Source organism: Rosa rugosa, chromosome 4 (genome assembly GCF_958449725.1).
Source record: "Rosa rugosa chromosome 4, drRosRugo1.1, whole genome shotgun sequence".
In the NCBI taxonomy this organism is placed as follows: Eukaryota; Viridiplantae; Streptophyta; class Magnoliopsida; order Rosales; family Rosaceae; genus Rosa; species Rosa rugosa.
The window spans coordinates 57,728,874-57,755,182 of record NC_084823.1 but is presented as its reverse complement, the minus strand read 5'-3'; the positions used below and the strand labels follow the sequence as shown (position 1 = coordinate 57,755,182).

At 36.5% G+C, this 26,309-nt stretch overlaps 3 protein-coding genes across 3 annotated transcripts; 2 read left to right on the top strand and 1 right to left on the bottom strand.

The window, feature by feature from the left end:
• Nucleotides 1–11,300: 11,300 nt before the first annotated feature.
• On the bottom strand, nt 11,301–18,846 carry LOC133746167 (probable cyclic nucleotide-gated ion channel 20, chloroplastic). The gene is made up of 13 exons (XM_062174325.1): nt 18,570–18,846; nt 17,641–18,156; nt 17,099–17,290; nt 16,782–16,880; nt 16,003–16,140; nt 15,133–15,381; nt 14,405–14,677; nt 13,608–13,753; nt 13,062–13,139; nt 12,540–12,669; nt 12,110–12,356; nt 11,736–11,898; nt 11,301–11,551 (listed from the first exon to the last, which is right to left on the bottom strand). The coding sequence occupies exons 2-13, from the start codon at nt 18,133–18,135 to the stop codon at nt 11,437–11,439; spliced, it is 2,325 nt and encodes a 774-aa protein (XP_062030309.1). The 5' UTR covers nt 18,136–18,156; nt 18,570–18,846; the 3' UTR covers nt 11,301–11,436.
• A 2,940-nt stretch (nt 18,847–21,786) lies between these two features.
• Nucleotides 21,787–22,224, top strand: LOC133746268 (germin-like protein subfamily 1 member 13). Its single transcript, XM_062174441.1, has one exon. The coding sequence runs from the start codon at nt 21,787–21,789 to the stop codon at nt 22,219–22,221; it is 435 nt and encodes a 144-aa protein (XP_062030425.1). The 3' UTR covers nt 22,222–22,224.
• Nucleotides 22,225–25,158: 2,934 nt separating this feature from the next.
• LOC133745594 (germin-like protein subfamily 1 member 18) lies at nt 25,159–26,154 on the top strand. Its single transcript, XM_062173691.1, has 2 exons — nt 25,159–25,374; nt 25,501–26,154. The coding sequence occupies exons 1-2, from the start codon at nt 25,227–25,229 to the stop codon at nt 26,052–26,054; spliced, it is 702 nt and encodes a 233-aa protein (XP_062029675.1). The 5' UTR covers nt 25,159–25,226; the 3' UTR covers nt 26,055–26,154.
• Nucleotides 26,155–26,309: the final 155 nt, after the last annotated feature.

Genomic DNA, 26,309 nt, shown 5'->3' with positions numbered 1-26,309 from the left:
GGTAACTGACCAAGTAACTGGTCAGGTACCTGATCAAGGTAAATTACTTAAGACGACTGCTGCATCTGGTTAATTATAAAATTCACGCTTCCGCTATGATTTTTTAGCAGCAAATTGGGGAAAAAGCAAAAACAGGTTTTTCTGTGAAAATTGTTTTCGATTCATAGCATGATAATTAAGTTTTGATTGTGCCCAAGAACCCTAGTTGCATTCCCGGCGTGCGTTAGGCTAGAGTAGATGGTGACCGGATGAAATTTACAATTTCTTGATTGTTCTGTGGTTTCTTGGAATCGAATCAATTTTGGTTATGCTTGAATATGCATGTTGAATTGATTGATGATATGGTATTGTATCTGTGATTGTGTAAAATTGTATGAAGAACAGAAATCTCCCAGATTTTGTTTACACGTTAAAGTTGACAGATACAAGAGCTTAATTTTCTTACAAGAATGAATCTGGATAGAATGTAAAGTAAAAGAGCTCATATGTTTTGTGGTTTTCTGTTGGCATAAGTGATTATGATGCACAAAGCATCCTTCATTGATGTTGGCAGAAAACATTGATCAGGTACGTGTAACTGGTCAAGTAACTGACCAAGCAACTGACCAAGTAACTGTACCTGATCGAGTAACAAAACTGAAATTGTGTTTTGTGTTTTAAAACTATGCTTCAGTTTTATCTTCCAAAGAAGTGGTCAAGTATGGTTTTAGAATACAAAACAGCAGTATGCATGCTTGATGAAAATAAATACGGATACTTAGAAATTTTTCTTCTGTCTAAAGATGTGGATAAATTTATTTGGATAACTTGTTTTCATTGAACATGGCATATTGATAAAGAACTCCAGGATATTAAGTTTCTGCTCAAAAGTGATGCTTAATATTGTTTTTGTTATGGACTGACATGAATGCAAGTATGGTTGTTTAGGTTTTCTGTATGTTCTTGTTTTGGTTACTTAAAGCTAAATAAAACACAGAAAACTTAAACATATTTTCTTTACAAACTGAGAACTCACTCGAATTTTTTGTTTTGCTCCTTAGGCAACTCTTACATGAACTTGAACAGTGTCTTGATGTTAACTGGAACCAACTATAGAGCTTGGCTAGACTCTGTGGAAAATTATATGGGAATGCATGAGAACATAGACTACTGCTTTACTGAGGATAAGCCTGAAGAGTTAAATGAAAAGAGCACCAAGAAAGATACTGACCTTTACAAGAAGTGGCATAGATCCAATAGAATGGCTAAGAACCTCATCAGAACATCTATGTCTAAGACTGTCAGGGGAAGTATAGAAGAGCCTGAGCTAGCATCAGATTTTCTGGAACTCATAGGTGCTAAGTTTAAAGAAAGTGAAAAAGCAGAAGCAGCTAGGCTAACCAAGGAGTTTCATGATTTGAAGTACATGGGTTCAGGGGGAGTTAGAGAGCATATTATGAAGATGATCAATATAAATGGCAGACTCAGAGAGCTCTTGATGGGGGTTAGGGATGAGCAGGTAGTGCATTATGCACTACATTCCTTGCCTAACAGTTTTAGTCATCTTAGGACCAGTTACAACTCTCAAAAGGGAAATTGGACTCTAGATGAACTTATATCCATCTGTGTGGATGAGGAATCTAGGATCAAGGAAGAAAAGGAACCTGCTACGACCATTAACCTTATTGAGAAGCCTAAAAGGAAAAAGCCCCAGAATAAGCTCAAGCCTATCAAAGCCATAACTAAGAGTTCAACAGCTGCAGTGGCCAAGGAAAACAGGCCATTCAGGTTCAAGTGCTACTTTTGCAAAAGAGTAGGACACATGAAAAAGGACTGCACTGGCTATAAAAATTGGTTAGCCAAAAAGGGTAAGATTTTTTCTAATACAGTTTTTTCCTTAGAAATTAATCTTATAAATGTTGAACCACAGTCTTGGTGGATAGATTCAGGCTCACCTATTCATATTACTAATTCTTTGCAGGGATTCATAAGGAGGAGAATCCCAAAAAGTGATGAAGTGAACCTGTGTGTAGGCAACGGCATGAGAGTGGCAGTCAAGGCTATTGGAACCTTAAAGCTCGATTTAGGATTAGGAAAATTATTAGTTCTGGACAATGTTTTTTATGTACCTTCCATGAGAAGGAATTTGGTTTCAGTTTCTCTTTTAGTAAAATCTGGTTGTAGACTTGTTATGGATAGTAATGGAATTCTTATTTCTAAAAATTCTGTTCAAATTGGTTCTGGTGTTATTATGAATGATTATTTACAGTTAAATTGTTCAATGGCTCAACAAGAAATTTTACTTGTTGAAAATAACACCAACAGTACTAGCACTTTAACAGGTGTTAAAAGAACCAAACTAAATGAAAAGTCTGCATTTTTATGGCATAGAAGACTCGGCCATGTTTCAAAAGAGAGACTGAAAATTTTGGTGAAAAACAACATCCTAAATGAACTTGATTTTTCTGATCTAACAGACTGTGTTGAATGCTTTAAGGGAAAAATAACTAATACTAGAAAGAAGACTGCATATAGAAGCCAAAATTTATTAGAACTCATACACACCGATATATGTGGACCATTTAGGCATCAAACTATCTGTGGAAATGTGTATTTTATCACATTCATTGATGACTTTTCTAGATACAGTTATATTTATCTACTTTCAGAAAAGACACAAGCATTGAAAGCCTTTAAAATCTTTAAGTCTGAGATAGAAAATCAACTAGAAAAGAAAATCAAAACAGTGAGATCAGATAGAGGGGGTGAGTTCTATGGCAAGTACACTGAATCCGGCCAACAAAAGGGTCCATTTGCCTTGTTTTTGCAAGACAATGGAATTAAAGCTCAATATACAACACCCTATAACCCACAACAGAATGGTGTTGCAGAGAGAAAGAATAGGACTCTTTTGAACATGGTTAGATGCATGATGTGTACAACTGGTTTGCCAAAATTTTTGTGGGGTGAGGCTTTAAAAACTGCAAATTATATTTGCAACAGAACACCTAGCAAAGCTATAGAAAAGACTGCTTTTGAGCTTTGGTGTGGCAGAAAACCTAGTCTTCATCACTGCCATGTTTGGGGATGTCATGCAGAAGCTAGGATTTATAATCCAAGCTTGAATAAACTTGATCCTAAGACAGTTAGTTGCTATTTTATAGGTTATCCAGATAAATCTAAAGGCTATAAATTATATTCTGCTCATCATTCACCTAGAATTTTTGAAACACATCAAGTAAAGTTTCTAAGTGAAAGAGTTCACAATACAAACCTTGAGGATTTAACCTCAGATTTTGAGGAAATTGTGTCGGATGAGAATGTAAGTGTTGTATTGCCTTTAGAACAAGATGTAACTGATCGAGTCACTGGTCGAGTAACTGACCACGTAACTGTCCCTGATCAAGTAACCGGTCATGTAACTGGTCATGTCACTGACCATGTAACTGACCAAGTAACTGTACCTGGTCATGTAACTGACCATGTAACTGGTCAAGTACCTGTCATTGGTCAAGTCACTGACCAAGTAACTGTCACTGGTCAAGTAACTGACCCTGTAACTGATCAAGTCCCTGTCAACCCTCAGCCTAGAAGATCACAGAGAGCAAGAAAACCAACTTATGGGGGGGGAAGATAGTGACTACATTGTTTATCTGCAAGAAGCAGAAATTGAAATGGACTGTGCAGAGGACAATGATCCAACTACATTTAACCAGGTTATTGAAAGTAATGAATCTCACCAATGGCAGCTAGCAATGGAAGCAGAAATTGATTCCATGAGCCAAAATGCAGTTTGGGAATTAGTTGAACCTGACCCTAATCAGAAACCTATAGGTTGTAAATGGGTTTTCAAAACCAAAAGATATGCAAATGGCAATGTAGAGAGACATAAAGCAAGATTAGTTGCCAAGGGTTTTACACAGAAGGAGGGCATTGATTTTACTGAGACTTTTTCTCCAGTTTCTACAAAAGACTCGTTTAGGATAATCATGGCTTTAGTGGCTCACTTTGATATGGAGCTACACCAAATGGATGTTAAGACAGCCTTTTTGAATGGTGAACTAGATGAAGTGATTTATATGAAGCAGCCAGAAGGTTTTGTGCAAGCTGGAAGTGAAAACTTAGTATGCAGGTTAAGAAAATCAATTTATGGCCTTAAACAAGCTTCTAGACAGTGGTACAAGAAATTTGATTCTGTGATTTCTACTTTTGGATTTACAGAGAATCTTGTTGATGAGTGTGTTTACTTGAAGACAATTGGGATCAATTTTATTTTCCTAGTACTCTATGTCGATGATATACTTTTGGCTAGCAGTAATTTTAAACTGCTTAAAGACACCAAGAGCTTTCTGTCAAAGAATTTTGACATGAAAGACTTAGGAGAAGCATCCTATGTACTAGGCATTGAGATTAAAAGAGATAGAGCACAGAGACTACTTGGTTTGTCTCAACAGAATTATATCACCAAAGTTTTGAAGAGATTTGGTATGGAGAAGTGTGCAGCTGGAGAAGTCCCCATGTCCAAGGGTGATAAACTAACCAAGAAGCAAAGTTCCAAAAGTGATGTTGAGAAAGAAAATATGGAGTCAAAGCCTTATGCTAGACTTGTAGGAAGTCTCATGTATGCACAAGTCTGCACTAGGCCAGACTTGTCTTTTGCAGTAGGGATTTTATCGAGATTCCAATCTAATCCAGGCAATGAACATTGGGTAGCTGGGAAGAAAGTGTTGAGGTACCTGCAGAAAACAAAGAATCACATGCTAGTTTATAGGCAAGTGGAGGATCTGAAACTCGTTGGATTTTCAAATTCTGATTTCGCAGGGAACTATCCAGACTCCAAGAAGTCAACTTGTGGATATGTGTACATGCTAGCAGGAGGTGCAGTTGCTTGGAAAACCATGAAGCAAACACTAGTTTCAACCTCCACCATGCAAGCTGAATTTATTGCAGTATATGAAACTGTGTGTGAAGGACTTTGGATCAGGAATTTCTTGATGCAGACCAAAGTGTTAAGTCACATTGTGGCAGGCACACTTGTGATTTATTGTGATAATGAAGCAGCTGTTTTCTTCAGTAAGAACAGTAAAAGGTCAAATAATTCTAAACACATTGATTTAAAGTATTACAGTGTTAGAGAAAGGGTTAAGCATGGTGAGATAGCTGTTTTGAGCATTGACACGAATTCGCAGCTAGCAGACCCCTTCACCAAGGCCTTGTCAGTAGCAGCATTCCAGAAACATATAGCCAGCATTGGAGTTTTAGCTAATCTAGATGCTTAGGTTCAGTATAGAGTTAATCCAGTTGGAGCAATTTAAATTTCTAAGGTTTTTGAGTTCTTGTATTTTTTAGTTGTGATCTTTTGACTTTATTTATCACAACTTATTTGTAATGACAGATTTTATTATTAATAAATTTTGAGGTATTTTCAGATTCTGGTTATTGCTGCAGTTTTTGTTGAATGTTCTGAAAATTATCGATTTTGTGTTTAAAGTTATACTTGCTATCAGATGGCTTAAATCATGTGAAGCATGATGTTAAGGTTCAAGCAATATTTTTAAGCCATCAGTGTTCAGTGAATTTGCTTGAGTTTCTGGTTTTAGAAACATAAAGTAGGACCTAATATATGTTTACTTGTTGATACACATTAACATATATTGTATCACTTCTGGTTGAACATATGTGGATTGCAGAAGCTTGTGTTAGTGGTTTTGAAACTCTGCATTTTTGTTAAAATGTATACTGTTTCTTGCTCTGCATAAGTAACTGTGATCTGACCATGTTGGAATGGATTTTCGATTTGAGTTTGTTATATGGCGCGCACTTCAGTAAGTTAAGTAGGTTTTGATGTTCTCTGGTGCAAATCATCGAGCATGATATGTGTGAGTCCAAGGGGGAGATTGTAAGATCAAATATGGACATAACACATATCATCATAAAGTAATTGATGATTAGCTTAATATCAATCCTAGTTTAACATGGATACAAACAGTAAATCAATACTAGTGACTTAATGAAGTAGTGTATCAATTCATTAAGGATAGTAATCCATTGCTTAGTCGACAAGAAAGGCTACAAGTTGTGATACATTAGGAATCTAATAGTGAAACCTAAACCGACAAGGAATGCTTTAATGGGAAGCTTCTTGAGGTTTAAGTCTCATATATATACAGATGAATTGGTCCCTGATTACTACCACGACTATTGCATATTGTTCTGTCCATTGAGAAGCAAGTTGGTAAGTAACAGAAGACCATATTCAGTGATCGTGTTTAGCAGCTGCATAAGATGGAATCCATGACAGTAATTGCAGAAGGTAAGCCTTGATCTTTTATGATTGTTGTGCATATGTTGTGAGCATGTAACTATGGTTTTACATACCATGCATGCTAAAATGTATGTAATATACAGAAGCCTATATATAGCAAACTAGCTGTGAGCTGATTGTTGCAGCTCCTTTTGATCGATCGACTTGTTTCCTTCCCATTCCCAGTTCACTCGCAGCTAGCTCTCTGATTCATTATTTTTGTCTTGTAAGTTGTAACGGTAGTTTGATCCGGCCATTACTGAGTACATATTATTACTTGCATAAAAATAAAGAAACAACCACCCTCGTTTTTTGGATTAGATTGATCATTAGACAAATAAAAAAAAAAAAACCTTCATTTTGACTTTTTGCTAAATTTTGGCCTTTTTAGGTTTTGATTTTACTAAGAAAAGTCAAAGTGCAACTGATGAATGAGTTTTGGGGCAAAAAAGAATATGATTATTTCGCAGAACAGATCGAATAACCCACTGCGTAACTCCATTAGACTATTTTTTATTCTCTCCTAAACTTTTGCATTTTGAATTTTGAATCTAAGTTCGATTGATTAAAAACAGAAAGAGCAAATCAAAATAATTTTAGTGATAAATGAGTAAACTTTAACCCCATTGTTTTTTACAATAATATATATGTTTTCATAACGTTCTTCGAGAGTCGAATATGATAGCACTAATGAACTAGTTTAGAACGATGTTAGAAAATTGGAATATATAAAGGGAATGCTCTTTACATCTGTATTTTCATTCATCAATTATACTTGTTTATTGGGTGGCGGAATTGAATTATTTCCTCTTTAATTAATTTGGTTTATGGGGAACATCATGAAAGTGATTGGAATTTTATCCTTAAAAATCCCAAGGCAGATAAATGCATACAATTCCCCTCTCAACTATGAGCTTCAAAGGAGCCGATTAAGATAGGAGAGCCATAGTCAATGTCAAGAACTCAAGCCATAGACAAATTTGAAACTTCAATCTGCAACCTCGATCGATAAGAACGAGACAAGGTAGGCCAGAACTCACCCCTAGTTTTGAGGTTTAGGCATCAAATTTTTGGAAAAGCTACCAAACTAGTTCTCTTATTAGTTTTCCTAAAGTAGAGGTCGTTGTACAAATTAACACTGCACGCAAAAAGTTCTTTGATATTAATTACATATTCGCCAAATGCTCAAAGCCACAGAGCTAGGGCGGCTATAGTTGTACTACGTTGTTGATCGAGAAGCTTAAGATATATAGCTAGGGGGACAATTTGCTTTATATGTATACAAGTACAACGGCTAAAGATTATGTTCTACGAATTTTAGACTTAAAAGGCTAAACACATGCATGCTTGTACTCAGAGGAACAATAGGGTGTAGCAAACTACATTAGCTTTAGTACGTAGCATAGAATTTTAGGATCCCGGCCTAAACCCTAATTAATCAGGCATTATGTATAACATGCATTCAAGAAGTTAATTAACTAGCTGTTCGCCTGTTCGATGCTAGCATTAACCTCAAGTAATTGATTATCATAAAATTAAGCCTCGATCGTTGTTAATAGTTATAAGCTCAACACTTGTTACATATGATTCACTAGTTATTAAAGAAAGGTTTGTAAAAAGTTTACATTTAGTGGATCAATTACATCGATGGAGATCGAATTAATTTAGTTGGTGAATTGATTATATTTCATACATTTAGAAGATAAAAGATCAGTTAATTGCAACAGGTAATTGAATATCTATCATTGTTGATCTTATTGCATAATTTGAACCATATTTAAAATAATTAAAGATATAATTCAATAGCTTATGATATACGTACTTAATTAACGAATTCAAGCTACACGTACATGGAGGCACTACTTGAATGCATGTTGGATTGATTAGCAACATATCTACACAACAAGTCCTCCCGAGCTTAATAAGCAGTGTTGAATGCCTAATAAATTATAGTCTGGAAAATCTTTGGACTGCATCACTGCATGGATAAATCAAAGCGAGATTGCAAACCAAAAAGCAAGAGGATATATAAATTTCTAACTTATGTTATATACCATTCTTTCTTATACTCCATTAAAATGCACCATCAATGATTTTTTAGATCAATTGCAGAGTTATACTTATTTGAAGAAATACTGAAGGGGACTTGAAGATGAAAAATTCACTGTACTCTTGTTATTCCGATCAGTTGTTTAAAAACAGGACATGGGAGACAATAGTTACATAGTATTATTTGGTCTTTCGGTTCCTCTCTTGATGCCGTATCTCTAGAGTAAAGAAAATATTTATACACACAGTATGTACGCACCTAATGCACGCAATAATTTTTCATGACAGTTGCATACATATATGGTTGAAAATTAAGCACGTACAGCCTCTAAATATATAGTATATATGTACATATGGAATAATCAAGCTCATCGATCTTTATGATATATTCCGTGTGTTTTGAACATCTCTTAATTTTACCTTTCTGTAGATGTGTATATGCATATATCCAATTACTATCATGTTCATTTACGAAACTAAAATCATCTACATATATATGTATATGCATATTAATACGGACGAACGGCGCCCAACCATGCATATATCCAAGGCTATCAAGTATATCGGTTAATCAGTAAGGCAGTCAAGTTTTTATTCCAAAGTAATAAAGGATCTTAATGGTCTGTTGCAGCAAGTCTAGATAGCTATTTAATTGTGGAACCCGTGCTTTTCAGTGTTAGATAGCTGGGCAGATGTTATTGGTGTAGCTGTATCTGTTTTTTCAATACAGAGCCATTTATTTTACCAAGAGATAATGATTGACGATGTATATAGTAATTGAGCAATCAAGTTCGTCTATATGATGAAAGCATTCAAATAATTCTCCATACAACTTCCTAATAATCGATCAATTTCTAGCTTGGCTGCTTCAGCATATATATATGCAGAGTTGCAGAGACAGAGACCTTGCGTGCAGTAGTGCAGCTAGCTAGCTTGAGCTTAAATATACGTGTAAAATAAATTAATAATTAGAAGCCATTCCAGTAGTCTCCACGTACTGTCCACTTCATCATGAGCGATCGAGATTCAAAATGTGTGGGTTGAATGGAGGTTTTCATCATTAAACATATTATTAAATTTGCATGCAGAACTGGTGCATCCAAGTTCCATCAGATTGCATCATATATGTCTTCGTTTTCTTCGGCCATATTAATATCTCTCTCTCTCTCTCAACATACACAGCGCAGCTAGCTGCTAGCTTCAACCTTATATTTTCAATTGCTTGCTTGCAAAGGCAACCATCGTTCGATCATCAATGCACAATATACATGCAACTAGTCGTCGAGTGTCCTTGTGTTGCAATATAATGGAAAGTGGACCATCTAGCTAAATTTTAGTAAATATTAAAGCCAAATTTATGAACTGTATATGCTATGCCTACTTTTTTCCCAGAAAGCCATGCACGAACATATGATTGGAACTAATTTATTTTCGAGTAGATATCACCATACATTTTATTAATCAATAACGTGTTGAATAATAAAATCAAATTCATAACCACGCAGTACTATATGATAAAAAATGTCAAGAGATAGGGAATGATCCAAGGGCTGGCATATACATATAATCCGAATATATAATTTGTTTATATATAGTAAATTTGATCAGTACAATATATTTATTGAAAAATGTGAAATTTGGTGAAGTATAAAACCAAGGGCTGGCCATGTAAACCTAACTCAGCTAGAATTAATAGTAGTAGAATGCACATATATGATATATAGCCAAGGAAGGCAGGTCTGAGTCACTGTGTGGTTTTAATATGTATTATATATAGCTAGCTAGCTAGTATTAATTCTAGCCATGCATATGTATATTATGGTCCCAACTCCAGCAGAGAACATATCAGTTAATTGAATTTATAGTTGTGAGCTTAGGTAACAAGCTACCACTACTATACTTTAAGTTTAGTTAGATTTATCTCAATCGATCTCGATCTGGATTGAAATGGCTTTTGGAATTGCAAGGGAAGGAGCTGTATGTAAATAATTCTGGTGCCTGTGCGATTAATCTCGTGTAATCATTACCTTGTCATCTTGACCAATCGAAATATCAGTTACTTCATTCAGCTAGTTACATTAGCTGTGATATGGAGAAAGCTAGTTACTAGTAAATCCTAATTGATTAACTTTCAGGCGAACCCATTTTAAGTACTGCATGGCAGAACAATCATGTAATTCATACTTTTACAGTACGCAAAACCCCCAGCAGGTTCCGCAGGGCTCCGAAGACAGCTAGTTACTTGTTGTACTTCGATCTTACGCGCAAACAGCACAAGATTGTTTCTTGGTATGGTAGTCATGAATTTACATGCTCTGTAGATAGAGCTACCACAATCAATTACCATTTAGCATATCAAAGCTAGCAAAGCTAAATTAGCTAGCGCAGTTGTGAGCGTTTTTGTTAGGTGATGGAGTTAGTACTGGAAGTAGCGTATTTCGACCAAGAAAACAGAAGAAGCTGCGTATGAGTTAATGATCTAGAGTGGACATTTCATTCTTTTGTGAATTTTGCAGACTTGTTCTTCACAAATTCTTAATCGGGAACGTGTTTCCTTTAGGTAGGAATTCAAGAATTATCTAGGCGGAAAATCAACCACATATTACCGTTTAGTTCTCTAATGTGGGCAGAGAAACACAAATTCTCTGATTAAAAAAATGATGGTGACGATGGGGATTAACCCGCTAAACAATTTTCGGTTTAGTTTAACAATAGTAATCCTTGAAAGTTTACAATTGTGATCATTGGATTACAAACTGATGGAGAAGAGAGCCTCTAATGAGCAATGACTAATGGGTTGTCTTTCTCTTCCCCTAAATCATTTCATATCCATGAAGACACTTGAGCCATTGGCCCAAAAGAATAGAAGACACTTGAGCTCATGGGCTACTTGGGCATCTTCAAATATTCATAAACTCGAAACCCTGTATGAATGAGGGACTCATGACAATCAAACATATCAATCGGATAACATTTTAACAACGAATATATATTTTATAACTCAGAAAGTATTTTGTATGTACACACATGGAATTATGGATTACTCCAGGTATACATATTCAATTATATATCTGTACAGAAACTAAACTAAGGTCACTTTTCCACTATGAGGCATGATTGGATTGAGAAGTATCTGCACGATGTAGGCGCTTTCTCCTGTATCTCCAAGCCACTTGAATGCATCTTGCCGCAAGGCCTCTCCAGTAAGGTGACTCGTACCTGCATTGTGATGTAACATATTAACAAGTCAAGTAGCAGACCAGCAGTGCCATTATATATGTGCAATCATATGCATTAAGATGAAAATAGTCCTCAAAATGCATAAATGCATGAGATTGTTAATCTCAATTTTCTGATTACAACCGTTATCTCAAGTTCTGGATTGAACTATGACTTGTCTGACCTTATGGCTCCTTGAACACGTGGTTTGCGCAAGAATCTGGCAAAGAGGCTGGTGACCTCTTCAATGTCAGCTGCCCTTAGTGAAAATGCTTCGACATTTGTTAAGCATATCACCATCCTGTTGCTTAACATTCGCTGTCCAGGAATCCTGATCTTTTTACCGTCTGTAACAAAAACCACAGACATATCATTGGTTGTTGTATTTCTAGATTGAACATGCACCTAGACCTATACTCTTAACAGAAATCCAATGACATTTTGTGTGAAAGTGCAAGGTTAGGTGCAACAAGGGGGCGGGCAGACTGAGTCAACGCACTGCCCCTGGACCTTGATATAAAAATTTAACAGGCATGTTGTTAGTTATCAAATTAATACCTTTATTTACCGAAGAATGCTCGAGACACCATGAGAGAAGCTCCTCACCACAAACATCCCCTTCAGATAAGGAAACTCTAATCCCATCTTCTCCTATGCTCTCCATTTTTCCGCGCACAATAAAGACCATCTTCTCAATTAGACCACCACAGTACAAAACTTTGCTTCCTTGGATGTATGTCTTCTGTCTTAGTCTTCCGCAAATGGAATCTAAGATCGGTTCATCCATGAGGGCAAAAATCCTTACCTAGAGAAGTAGCACGTAACCATTATGAGTTCATGCCAAATTTAATATGTCTAGTTGTCTACATTTAAATTGTAAGTTTAACCAACTGTTGTGAACTTTAAGGACCTGAACTAAATGACATAATTGCATCATTAACAAGTATATACATGCAATATTAATGACAACAGATTCTAAGATGCTCACTTTCTTAATAAACTTGAAGAGATGGCGTCTTATGTCTGTCTGAAGGTCTTCAGGCAAGACATCCAAAAGCATTTCTTCATTTACTCCTCTGGTAGCTGCCCAATTATACCTTTCAGCTTGTCGTACTCGCCTACATATTAGACCAATCATACGTGTCACATGCTGTGGATGTTTCATGTCATGTAGTTAAGATCCTTGACATTTTTTTTTTCTTTTTGGTAGGTTAAGATCCTTGAGGTGCTATAATATTTTAAGACATACTTAGGAATGACAGTTTTTCATGAACATGCTATTCCTTGGAACATATCTGATTACTATTAACACTAGTTGTCCGCAGAAACAAAAGTTAGCACCACACTCCCATGGATATGTGGCACGTGCCCAAGTAACGTTGAATGACAATGTTAACTGCAGTCATCAATAATAACAGTTTCCAAATGATGCAGTTTTGCACAGCTTAAAATGGATGATGTAACTTCATGTGGAATCCAAGTAGAATAATATATTATGAATCTGTGATACCTCCTTAATTCATCTGGCAAACGTCTATGCCTCATCCACTGCTCAACGTCACGACGTCTCAGTGACATTTCTAACCTTCTGTAAAGAGAGAGACAAACAAGAAAGTTCAATTTTTCCTTTTTCTTTTTCAAACCAGAGCAGAATTTAATTAGGGAATGCCATTTAAATGGTAAATTGCATATTATTAATAATTGTTGATTTACATTACCATATTTCTCTATATATTTATTAAGAAGAATGAATCACATCATAAACTATCATGATATTAGATAACTCAATACAGATAGCTTTCAACTTTGAAATTTTAGACAAACAAGAGAGAGTATTTTGTAAGATAATATCCAGCTGGTCAACCTAGGAAGATTTAAGGAAGAAAACAAAGAAAAGCAAAGATCTACAGCTTTGATGCACAGGTTATGTATATATCATCGGAAGGTAATTTATCCATAATAAATTCGAAGATGTACTCATGATAATATGTTCCAATGAAGTGACCTTAATTGTAGGAAAAACTAAGAACAAATCACCAGAGTGAAAAAGTGGTACCTCCGGCCAAGTGCCTGCAGAAAGTTCTGCATATTTCCTATGAGAAGAGCAAAAAGCAAGAGACCTAGGCCAATAATGGCCATTGTAAAAAGGACTTCCCACACAAAATAGCTTGGAACTTGGTTTCCAGCCAGAGTACTGATTTGCTTCATCACATAAACAGGGCTACTATGTTAAAAAGATAATGATCAAACTATAGACTGCATTACAAAATTAACTGGGACAATACCAGTTAGCTTCAATCATTTTCATAATGAAATAACAAGAAGACAACCCTTATGCCAGGAAACATTGGAACCCAAACTTTTTATTTTCATTCACTACTCAGTCTAAAGATTCATGCATCACTTCTAAATGGGTAATGAACAAAAGACTAGAAACTCTGATAGTCTTTGAGCTTCTTTCCAGAACAGAAAAATTCAGTACTCACTCAACTTATCTTTCAACTCTATGGGACAATACAGAGAAGGGTATAAATTAGATTCTGGACTCATAAGTTCTGAAGTTTCAAGGTTTATGACAATTCAGTTGATAACCACTTGCAAACCCGACTATCCCAAATGGGATGCGGTGCCCCTTATATAATCTGGCTGAAGGCCCCCTCTCAGACAGTGACATCCCTACTTGATTCACACAGCTCAGAAGATCTTGCTGCCTTCTGATAGTCAAACTAAATGGCTAGTTTGAGATACAAGATAGTCTAGCTGTCTCACTAACTTATGATGAACAGAGTTGACTTAAATGAGCAAATCAGTATGAAACAGCCAAAAGAAGGTATACATAAATTAAAGCAATACCTGAAATCCCCAAAACAATGCATATACATATCTAGTGATTATGCTATTTTCTGTCGTAAGGCCAACAGCTTGGGCATAGATTCCGTAGTCAAAACCAGTTTTGTTAAAACAAGCAGTAGCATTTTCATTGTTTTTCCAGGTATTACGCAGTTGCTCATCCCCGTTAGAACCTTCACTGTCCCTTCCATGCCCACAGTCTATGAACCTCATGCATTCATTAATCGTAGAGTTGTGAGTCTTGTGACAGGCATCTCGAAAACATTGATTAACCCTCTGGGACAGAAAAAGATTGAAGTAAGTGAATGATTAAAAACCAGCCTTCATTCTTATGTCCAATAAATATTCTATTATGGTGATGAACATGATGTAATTTTTATAACCAAATAAAGAACTATCATGTTAACATATCACCATTACAAACCAAATAGATACACAGATAGTTTGCCATTTTGTTGGGCAAGAAATTTTTGATTAACATAACATTACTTGATGCAAACAGTTTCTCAAATACTTCACTATGGCAGGATAGTCAAGTATCCCATAAATTTTTTTCTAACTTGATAAAGAGTTAGGAAGTAAAAAAAGACGTGGCTCATCTTCAAAGGTTCAACAAATAAGTGTATGGACACACTTTAGTTTCCAGAGCGCTTTCGGGTACGAGGTACAGAAGAATGTTTATTATACGAATATTCAAAAAGCATGTTCAAGATAAAATGGCCACAACCCACCTGTAATCCAAAGAGGTACCAGCATGACCCGACGACGTGGCCAGATAAGACAAAAGTGAGAAGATTTATTATAAAATTGGCCCATGCTGACTCAAATATGAAGCCACTTGGTGACTGTCCAGCAAGCAGAGGTAGAAACCTACACAACCTGGGAATGTACTGAAGAAGAACGGCAGCACGTAAAAGATTTTTTGCGTAGTTTGCTCCAGATGATCCCAAGTTCTTTGGCAGAACTAGTAATAGTATGATCTACAAACAAGTTAAATAAAAGTTTACCTCAAGGGGAGAAAAAATGTGCTTAGATCAAATCAAAACATGAGAGTGTAAATACTCAAAATTCTATCAAGTTAGAGAGAGAGGACAGCAGGCAGGGGTGCTGTCTCCATCCTTTATTTTCTATCAGTTATCAATTTTTCCTTTACGTATAGTCTTCATAAATTATTCTTAACGCTCAGGTTGAGATTTCCAATTTATTATATTGCTATAGCAGATGAATGTAACTAGTCGGCTTAGCCACAGAAAAACAGTATTATTTGGAAAAAGTAATAACTTATCAAGCACAAGTCAGCATATCAGCATATCAGAATCACAAAATGCATCTCCCTTCAAGATTTTTCCATTTTCTTTGCAATCTGTCTTATTTACCATTTGGGTTTTCTGTACTGAATAGTAAACACTAGTGACCTTTATATTAATCTTGTAAAAAGTTTTTTTCTTTTTCTTACTGATATTCAACCTACTATATAAACTTAATAATATGACATAAATTTGAACTTAGGAAGTTGCTCAAAGTAAGTTGAAATTTAAATGGATGCAAAGATTACCAATCAAGAGAAAAATAAATAAGAAGATTGAGAGACAGAGGTTTACCTGAGGAAGTGGTAATACAACAAAAAAGTCAATCAGAAAATATCCTTTAAGGTAATTGAGAGCAATTTTCTTTGGATGGTCAACTAACTCTCCAGCACCAACCACTCTAGACTCGGGAGCCACATAAGCCAATCTAAACTGCAAAGAGAGAAAATAAATAAAAATTGATTTATCAGTGGAAACTTGGATAACATTAGAGCTCAGCACAGCTATAGAGCTATACAATCAAATAAAATCAAGCCTGTATAGTGTACTATATTGAAGGCATGAAATTATATAACAAGCTTTCCTTTTAGCTGTTTTAGGGACTGTACTACGAGATCTTGTTTTTGGTTCAATGAACTTATGATACTATCCTATGAGTGTTGGAATAGTTTCCCGCCTGTGTGACCTATAAGTGTGAGGCTGTGAAGGGGCATGTGAGAATGTGGAGTATGTGCTGTCCCACACTGGAAAAATAAAACTTTGCATAACAGTTTGGGCCTCTCCACTTACTGCCAATTGGTTTTGAGTAACAGATTTATTGATGCATCCACTGGCAGTCCAAGACAGTAACAATAGTTCACCATCTTAGCAAATACTCTCTCATAACATAACAAATGGGATCTTTGAGACAAGATCTAAGGACAGTGATGAAATGAAATAATGAATCATCACCCAAAAAAAAAAAAACATGGTGACACATACCAGATTATAATAATTGTTCACAAAGCTAAAAAAGACAGAGGATAACGTCCCAAGATGAATTTCGAATATATTCGAGGAAAGGAAGTCCTTACCTGGAGAAGCATGTGCATGAAGTATATGAGATCAGTCATGCTTCTGAAAACCACAAAAGTAGTGGTCCATGGCTGATCAATAACTATACATTTATTATCCTGCATTCAAAAAGGGGAAAACAATTTGAGAAGGATAGTCACAGGCATTCAAACAAAAGAATTGTTTCAATTCACTTTCTTCTCCTCAGAAAGGCATTATAAGTATATAAATAAATGGATAAACCAAAGCTTGTTACTCAAAGTGCAGAACTTTATATCTAAGCTTAATTGATAATTCCAAAATTATTTATGAAATGAAGAGAAGAAATGGACGCTACCTCTTGAACAGACAGCAGGAAGAAAAACAATGGATCTACAAAAATTGCTACTAAGCAAGAAATGACAAAAAACTGGTTCCACTGTTGCACAATTTTAGCATGAGGGTTCATAACTCCAGGAATGTATGGACGCAGACATGAGAAAAACCTCCTGGCCCATCCCTTGGCATCCCCATAGAGAGCATTATGGAACTGCAAACAAAAAGAAAAATTGTATGCATAAGTTGTGGGAATGCTTGTAAACCATCATTTCAGAAGATAATACAAAATGAAATGGTTATGACAAAGTTGTGAATAAAGAATCATAAAGCAAATAGTCGTACTTAATAAAGATTAAGCAAACATGAACTAGGTTATGAGTATCTTAATACAGTGACAAGCCTAAGATGGGTGAATAACTAACCGTTTGACAGAGCCATTTAAAGTGTTCATAATGCAGATGTGCATTTATAAGCATGTACTAGAAAGCAGCAACAAATCAACTACAATAACATACAGAGGAATAAGAAAAAACTTCCAGTAAAGAAAAGAAAGAATGACACCTTGCCCGAGGGCCTCGAGTATTTTGGTTGAGTAGCCTTATAGACAGTTGGGCAAGTTGTGCAGTAAGGATCATTGCACATCCCCAATTGGCCAGATCTCAGTAAGTGTTCGTTTTTTGCAGTATAGTCGTCATTCCACTCATTCTCATTTGTTGCACTAGTAGAAGGAAACTTTTCTGCTGTAGTTTCTGCTGCTTCTTGCCCTGTCACACCTCGAGTTAGCCACAGAACACTATCAGGCGTGCCGCGGTTAGCATATAACGGACCACTCATAGGTAAGAAGGGTGTTTTTGTGTGAGTTCTTAAGGGACCAGTATGGCCTACAAGGTTAACTTCACCCCTTTCATATGAATCCATAGAATTCATAGGAATCGAAATTGATGCGCTCCGTGTCCTGGACGTAAATCTCTCAATTTGTAATGGCAGGTGCTCATTTGATGACTGTGGATGAGTATCCGAAAGCATAGGTACCTCATCTCTTTCATGATCAGCCATTTCTTATAAACTAAAGATGACCTACAAAAGCAAAACTAGTCTCAGTTAAGCTTCAGCTGGATAGTTAAGTTTGTTTAACAGAAGCATTCATGCTGATGCTAGCTAGTCTCAGGCTCTCAGCTAAGCTCCACTTGGGAAAAATGAACTCCAATATTTGATTTAGTTAAGAACAGAAGAAAATATCAATTGCAATTTAGTAATATTCCCATTATTTTTTCCTACTTTTGAACATAAATATTCAATTGTAATTATAAGATAAGATACATGCATTATATTCCTACTTGTATGTATGTGCTTACAAAAGATTGAAGAAATCATAACACACACATGCTGCAAAATGCAAAGGCTTAAAATTGAACTGGACAGAAATAGAATGTGAAGAACCCACGAATTGCTGGAAAGCAAAATAGGAGCTTGACAACATGGTTACTTACCTGAATTCCGAAGCAAAGTGGTTGAAGGCTTGAAGCTAGCTGAAGCTTAAGGATAATCCAAATGGGTACCGGTCAGAACTCAGAACTAAGAAAGATGCAGGCTTTCTTGTCCATGGAGGAGACCGAGAATAAAATAGAGGCCGGGGAAGACTAAAAGCGTCGACCACTGACCAATAAGACCTGGAAGGCTGGAAGCGTCAGTAAAGTTGCTAATTAAATAGGAAGGCAATAGACCAACGTAGAAAAGGGGTTGCTTGACTATATCTGATTGGAGGAGCTTGCTTGAATTAAACTGAGCTGGCATGGCAGGAGAGAGGGACAGTATCTACCAGAACCAGACAAATCCTTTACTGTTTGTTTAAATCTTAATTTACATCACTGTTGTCTGTTGGGCTTGTCTTCTTCCGTTGGTAGGTCTAGTTAAGACGGACAGAATCTTCCCCTTAGTTCAGTACCTATATATGCGCGCGCGCCTTGTTCTTGATATTACCCATGATCGACTTTCACGATTTACAATACTTTGACTTTCAGAGCTTCTTCTTCTACCTCTGGCTCCCTAGCTCGGGCTTCTTCTTCTGTTCGGACTTCGGACATGCTACGGTTAAGCCCAGCCCAATCTCCGATCCAAAGTATATGAAGGTAACCTTGGATAAATCATCTAATTATTCCCAAAGCATGACATTGTGTCATTATTATTGGAGCTGGAAAGTGAAGCCAACCACGGTGGTACCAACAGCTAGAGGAAGCTTAGTCGATGAAAATAACTTGCGACTACTGCTTTGTCTCTTTGATCAGAATGGTATGGGAGAATAGTCGATCTTTCACATGTGACATGTCTACGCATGTGTAAACTTCTTTCTTGTTTTAGTTAAATAAAATATGTGCTTATCGAAAAAATAATAATAATAATCTGTGTGAACTTTGTTGCGTTTGTCAACAACATAAAAAGTTAAAAAAATATATCATATTTTACTTCATTTTTTGTAGTTGGATTATCTTTTACTTGATTACTTCTTTAATTAAAAATTAATAATTCGTTAAATCCTCCACTAATCATTGTCGAGAAGCCCAATAATTGTCGGTCTACACAACCGTTGCGCTCATATCTACCTTCCACCAACTTATTGTGCAAACTTTTGAGCGTAATTTCATCATCTATATTAGACAAGACTCGTTACCCTCAGTTATCTCTTAGTTTAGAAGACTTGTAAGGTTATGGTGGGTGGACAAAAAACGGATGATGTCTGAGCTCATTCAAATGAGGTTCCCAACTTCTATTTAGAGAAGATTCGCTTGCTACTCTACTTTCAATTTGGCATTTTAGTGCATTGTGAGTTTGCGACCAACTAATTACTCTTATTCATTTTTCCATTATTCGGTGAAATTACCTGCAACATCAAAACTTGAAGGGCTTCATTGGACCTTAATTTGGGCCAAGTGTTTTACGAAGGTAACGTCGGCCCAAGTTTGTGCCTTACCGAATATCAATTATCATTAGGACTATCTTTTCGTGGGCTGATTTATGCCTTAGCCTTTGGGCCTAACAAAGAAATGTTCCCCACTAGGATTTTGATCAAGATGTTTAGGCAGGATACCCATAAATATAATAGAGTCCGATGCCGGAGTTACCCTTATGACAGAATGGTCAATTCAAACCTACCAGTACTACTATACACGTCTTATTAATGCTAAAAGGTCAGATGTAAAAAGTCTTGCACCCTTAATTTGAAGTTTGTTTCTACTTTCTAGGGTGCAGGTGAACTTGTGGAAATGCATGACCAGAAGAGTTTGAAGGGCTGTGAATTCTGGGTAGCTATCGTCAACGCACATTATCCACAATGATGTTAATTAGTTTATATATTGTCGTTCTGTTTGGTAGAAATATTCGAATGTATCGTACCACTAAACATTGGAACACTTGATTTCCATTGGTTAACTACTACCTAAAATAATTTAATATGGTTAATCCCATTAACCACCTCTAACCAACTCTCTCTACCTTCTGTTTCTACCTCGTAGTATAAACTAATAGAATTCCTAGCTCACTGAGCTGAGCTCATACCTAACGTCACATTAAGGTTTAAACTAATATACCCTTAATTAATAATTTGTTAATATATATTTATAAATAGGCAGAGAGCGTGTCAATTAGCTTTTCTCTCAGGAATTGGTACAGAATCCAAGTCTATACCTGCTTCTGATTACTAAGGAGTTATTTATTCAAAGTTATTGCCAGCTTCCACATAGACATGGCAAATCCAAGACCAATTCAAATGTATTTATCACCATCTCTTCCATCTATAAATAGGCATTTGCTCCATACAACATTTTCATCCACCTCGATTTAATTATCTCTTATACAAAACACTACCATATACGAGTATTGCGATCAGGATATGATGAAAGGTGCTCATTTCCCTGCAGCTGCTGCTTTTGCCCTATTGGCATTGGCAACCTTCCACCTTGTCTATGCCTTTGATCCTAGTCCTCTCCAAGATTTCTGTGTAGCAGTTAACACCACCAAAACTGATTCTGTTGGTATATAGTAGTCACTAGCATATGTATATATCATATTTCCCATATATATGAAGATTATATGATTAATTTTTGTATTTGCATGAATATGCATGCATGTTCTGATATGATGTTTGTTGGAGAGGAAAGATCCCACATTGGAAAAGTGACAAAATATAATATAACTTATAAGTGAGTGACTCTTACCTAATTGTACCGAGGCCTTTTGTGATTAAAACCCAACACCTAACGGGTGGTGAAGTTTGGACAGTATCGATACAATGGTGGGTCACGGGCCACACTTGTTGCTATTTAACATGGTATCAAAGCTGGTCGCTCTTCAATATGTCGCCATCGGTTCATTAAATTGGCCATCAGAAGTTTCCGATTGGATTATTGCCAAGTGTCCGATGTGGGTCTTGGATTGTTATGTGATTGGTCAAGTCTCTAATGTATGGACCCGGATATGGGTTCATTCATTAATTGATTCACCAATCTCCTCTTCAATCATGGATCTAGTTTGGGTTCATTAAATTGGCCATCGGAAGTTTCCGATTGGATTATTGTCAAGTGTCCGATGTGGGCCTTGGATTGTTATGTGATTGGTCAAGTCTCTAATGTGGGACTTGTGACCCGATTTCTAATGTTGAATTGGGTTTGTCAATTAATTTCAATTGCAGAGGATTTCTTCTTTTCCAGGCGAATGTACGTGGAGCAAATAGCAGGACTGAACACTCTTGGGATATCCCTCGCTCGCATAGACTATGCACCTGGCGGACTAAACCCTCCTCACATCCACCCTCGGGCCACGGAAGTCCTTATGGTCATGGAAGGCACTCTCTACGTTGGCTTCGTCACATCCAATGATAACGACAACCGCCTCTTAAGCAAAGTGTTGTACAAGGGAGATGTGTTTGTCTTCCCATTTGCTCAAATTCACTTCCAGCTCAACATCGGAAAGGTCAAAGCCGTAGCCGTTTCCAGTCTTAGCAGCCAGTTTCCTGGTGTCATCACCATAGCCAATGCAGTGTTCGGGTCCAACCCTCCAATCAACCCTGATGTTCTCGCCAAGGCCTTCCAACTTGACAACAATGTCGTTCAGTATCTCCAGAAACAGTTCTGGTATGACAACAATTAAGAACATGCTGGCCGTGCCATATGTCCCATATTAATTAATGATATTGTACAACACATAATCTAAGCTTAGTTAAAATTAAGACGGTATTTTCTTATGTAATTTACCTCTTCCTTGATCATCAGGGGATTATTGGAACTTGAGTATTAATAAATACTTGCATCATATAAAGGGTCTGTGTGTTCTATCTCTAAATCTCTTTGAGGACATTATTACCAGGAGGCTGCTAATATAAACTGATAATACTACACTAACTTTCCAAAAGAGTTGCATTATATTCTAAGGCACTCACATGCATCCCGGAAGGGAAGGCTACAAATACATATATGTGTAACAAAAAAACAAAGAAAAAGAAAAACCCTGAAGGTTGGTCACTCTTTATGTCTACCTGAGGTTAGATGTTACCAGAACAAAACATGTAGACTTCTTGTTTTAGTTAAATGAAAGATGTATAGTGTGTAATACGCTTATCAAAAAAAAAAAAATAACATGTGTGATGTGTGAACTTTATTGCATTTGTCAATGTAAAAAATTTGCAAACTTCTTTATTTTTTTTATTTTTTTAAAAGAGGACGTCACACATTTAATATGACCAAAAATAGGTAATTATACAATATGACTTACTCAAGAGAGCCACGTCAATATCAAGCCATGTAGGCTACTCTAAAGCAACCTAATGAAATCAGAAAGAAAAGAAAAAAAACCCTTTTATCAATGAAACCTGGAACCTCCCTACACGTGCCTTGACCAATATCATTAGAGCAAAAGAAGAAGCTCCATAAGAGACTCCTCTTTTCGTGGTCTGCGTACGATGTGACTCTCCTTTGACCCGATGCCCTGGCCACAAAGAAGTGTTCCCACTGGCGATTTAGCTATTGGTATGGTGAAAAGTGAGGAGTTTCCACCCCATAATGGACTTTGTTATCGACGTCCAAGTTGCCCTTCTACCAAAATGAAAGAAGAAGCTAAATATACCTAGCAAATCTCTTATTGTACCCAATAGTAAATAAATAATGGATGCGGCTAATGTCACTCTACTATTTTATTTGTTCACTCTTTGTTTGGACCCGCAAAATTGGAGCCAAACACCCTTCATTTGATTTTTAACACCAAAATTTTCAATATTATCCTTAAATTTAAAAAACAAAATAAAACTAATAGCAGGAAGAACAAAAAATAATTTAAAGTAAATAAACCAGATAATGTAAACCCAGTATAGATCGTATACCAATCCATATTTGCAGCATTGCTCAAATATCCTGGTCTCAATCTCTCTCTCCACTCCTTCTAATATTGTTAGTCGATTCATCATAAAGCACATGCACTTTGTTGACCTGGGTTGAAGTTAATCAAGATGCACAAGAGGCTTTGAACTGAGAAAAAACAAAATCAAAGTGAATTGAGATTGAAAGACAAAGAGAGAAAATTCGTGGGTGTAAAGGAAGTCCATCAATTAAGAGCTCATTGAACATCGGATCGATGGAGTCATGGAGATTTCCTAGGTATATTTTGGTGTTAAAGGCAGAGACAACTAGTAATTTGGGTGGCACAACGGGAGGTGCAATAGCCTATTACATTGCAAACACTCTTGAGTTTTATTTTTTGTTTTGTTTTATAAAATTTATTAATCACAAGGTTAGTATTAGATGTAGGGTGAAGAAAGTAAATGGTACGGTGACAATAACCACACTCATAAATAAGTTATTCTTTAATTTGAATTTTATCCTTACAAAAAAAGAAGAAGAAGCAATTGACATCAAGCACTCTCGTGCCGCTCAATGACTGCACTCTCGACAAAGTTTTTCAATTAGAAGAGCTTGAAATGGATAATTAACACCCAAGCTAAGCTATATATGAGCAAATAACTCTCCGTCCCTCCCTCGGGACGAAGTCTTTCACTTAGAAAAGCTTGAAATCAACACCCAAGCTAAGCTATATATGAGCAAATGACTAAAATTTATGACTAATGGTGACTGCCACTTCAAGAAACCCATAATCTAATGTTCCAAATGTTGAAATCTTCAACACCTAAAGTCCCAAATGAAAATTCTACATTTAGATGAATCATCTAAGAAAGAAACTTCTTGATGGAGAAATTCTTAGTCAGACAATTGATAAAAATCATCAATAACTTCAAATTTTATATAGAATTGGATGGTATGGGAAAACTAAGGAGAGATCAATGTTGAAGGTTGGAACAATATGATGGAGAGTTGGTGGGGGAAAGGATGAAGATTGTTGGGTACAATTATGGCATTAAAAGTGGAAATTAGATGACTATTTTTTAAATGCTATCTGCTAGATATATTTACATATTTGCTGGATTCATTTAGCAAGATCCAAAAAAAAAAAAAATCAATTGAAACTTACTACTGCTAGTATACTCATCTTCTTAATGCTAAAAGGTAAGAGGTAAAAAGCCTTGCACCCTTAATTTGAAGTGTGTTTCTAGCTACTTTCTAGGGTGCAGGTGAACTTGTGGAAATGCCTGACCAGAAGACTTTGGAGGGTGAATTCTGGGTAGCTATCGTCAACAATTTAATATGGTTAATCCCATTAGCCACGTCCAAGTGTGTAACTAACTCTCGTATTTTTGTTTCCACCTCTCATGTAACTAATAGAATTCCTAGCTCACAGCAGAGCTCATACCCAACGTTGGAGTGTCGGACTTTACAAAAGCCACATTTTAAGTTTGAAAAGGATAATATCCTATAATAATTTGTTAATTTTATGAATAAGGCAGAGAGCGGGTCAATTAGCTTGTCTGTCAAGAATTAGTACAGAATATAATTCAAGTCTTTACCTGCTTCTGAATACTAAGGAGTCTAAATAATTGAGTTACTGCCTGCCTCCTTAGACGTGGCAAATCCAAGACTAGTGATCAATTGTATTTCTCTCCATCTCTTCCATCTATAAATAGGCATTTCTTCCATACAAGATTTTCATCCACCTCGATCCAATTCTCTCTTATACAAAACACTATCATATACGAGTATTGCGATCACGATATGATGAAAGGTGCTACTCATTGCCCTGCAGCTGCTGCTTTTGCCCTATTGGCATTGGCAACCTTCCACCTTGTCTCTGCCTTTGATCCTAGTCCTCTCCAAGATTTCTGTGTAGCACTTAACACCACCAACACTGATATTTCTGCTGGTATATAGTAGTCACTAGCATATGTACATATCATATTTCCCATATATATGAGGATTATATATATATGATTAATTTTCGTATTTGCATGAATTCATGCATGTTCTGATATGATGTTCCATATTGCAGTGTTTGTGAATGGGAGATTCTGCAAGGACCCAAAGATGGTAACACCAGAGGATTTCTTCTTTTCCGGGCTCCGGATGCGCGGAAACACATCAAATCCGCTTGGTTCCATCGTCACCCAGGCGAATGTGCAGCAAATAGCAGGACTGAACACTCTTGGGATATCCCTCGCTCGCATAGACTATGCACCTGGCGGACTAAACCCTCCTCACATCCACCCTCGGGCCACGGAAGTCCTTATGGTCATGGAAGGCACTCTCTACGTTGGCTTCGTCACATCCAATGATAACGGCAACCGCCTCTTCAGCAAAGTGTTGTACAAGGGAGATGTGTTTGTCTTCCCATTTGCTCAAATTCACTTCCAGCTCAACATCGGAAAGGTCAACGCCGTAGCCGTTTCCAGTCTTAGCAGCCAGTTTCCTGGTGTCACCACCATAGCCAAAGCAGTGTTCGGCTCCAACCCGTCAATCAACCCTGATGTTCTCACCAAGGCCTTCCAAGTTGACAAAAATGTCGTTCAGTATCTCCAGAACCAGTTCTGGTATGACAACAATTAAGAAGATGCTGGCCATATGTCCCATATTATACGACACATATCTAAGCTTAATACAAAATAAGACGGCAGTTGCTTGTGTAATGTACCTCTTCCTTGATCAGTGGATTATTGGAACTTGATTATTAATAAATACTTGCATCGTATAAAGAGGCTGTGTGTTCTATCTCTAAATCGCTTGCAGTTTAGACAATTGATCGAGAAGAACTAGGCTAAAATTTATAATTCATTCTACAAAAAACAAACAACTCTACCAAAG

Coding starts and splice junctions, on each gene's coding strand:
- LOC133745594 (XM_062173691.1), top strand. CDS start 25,227: ATGATGAAAGGTGCTACTCATTGCCCTGCAGCTGCTGCTTTTGCCCTA. Junction 25,375..25,500: donor CAACACTGATATTTCTGCTG/GTATATAGTAGT, acceptor TCCATATTGCAG/TGTTTGTGAATGGGAGATTC.
- LOC133746167 (XM_062174325.1), bottom strand. CDS start 18,135: ATGGCTGATCATGAAAGAGATGAGGTACCTATGCTTTCGGATACTCAT. Junction 12,670..13,061: donor TTGCCAGATGAATTAAGGAG/GTATCACAGATT, acceptor TCTAATATGTAG/GCGAGTACGACAAGCTGAAA. Junction 11,552..11,735: donor CGTGTTCAAGGAGCCATAAG/GTCAGACAAGTC, acceptor ATCACAATGCAG/GTACGAGTCACCTTACTGGA.
- LOC133746268 (XM_062174441.1), top strand. CDS start 21,787: ATGTACGTGGAGCAAATAGCAGGACTGAACACTCTTGGGATATCCCTC.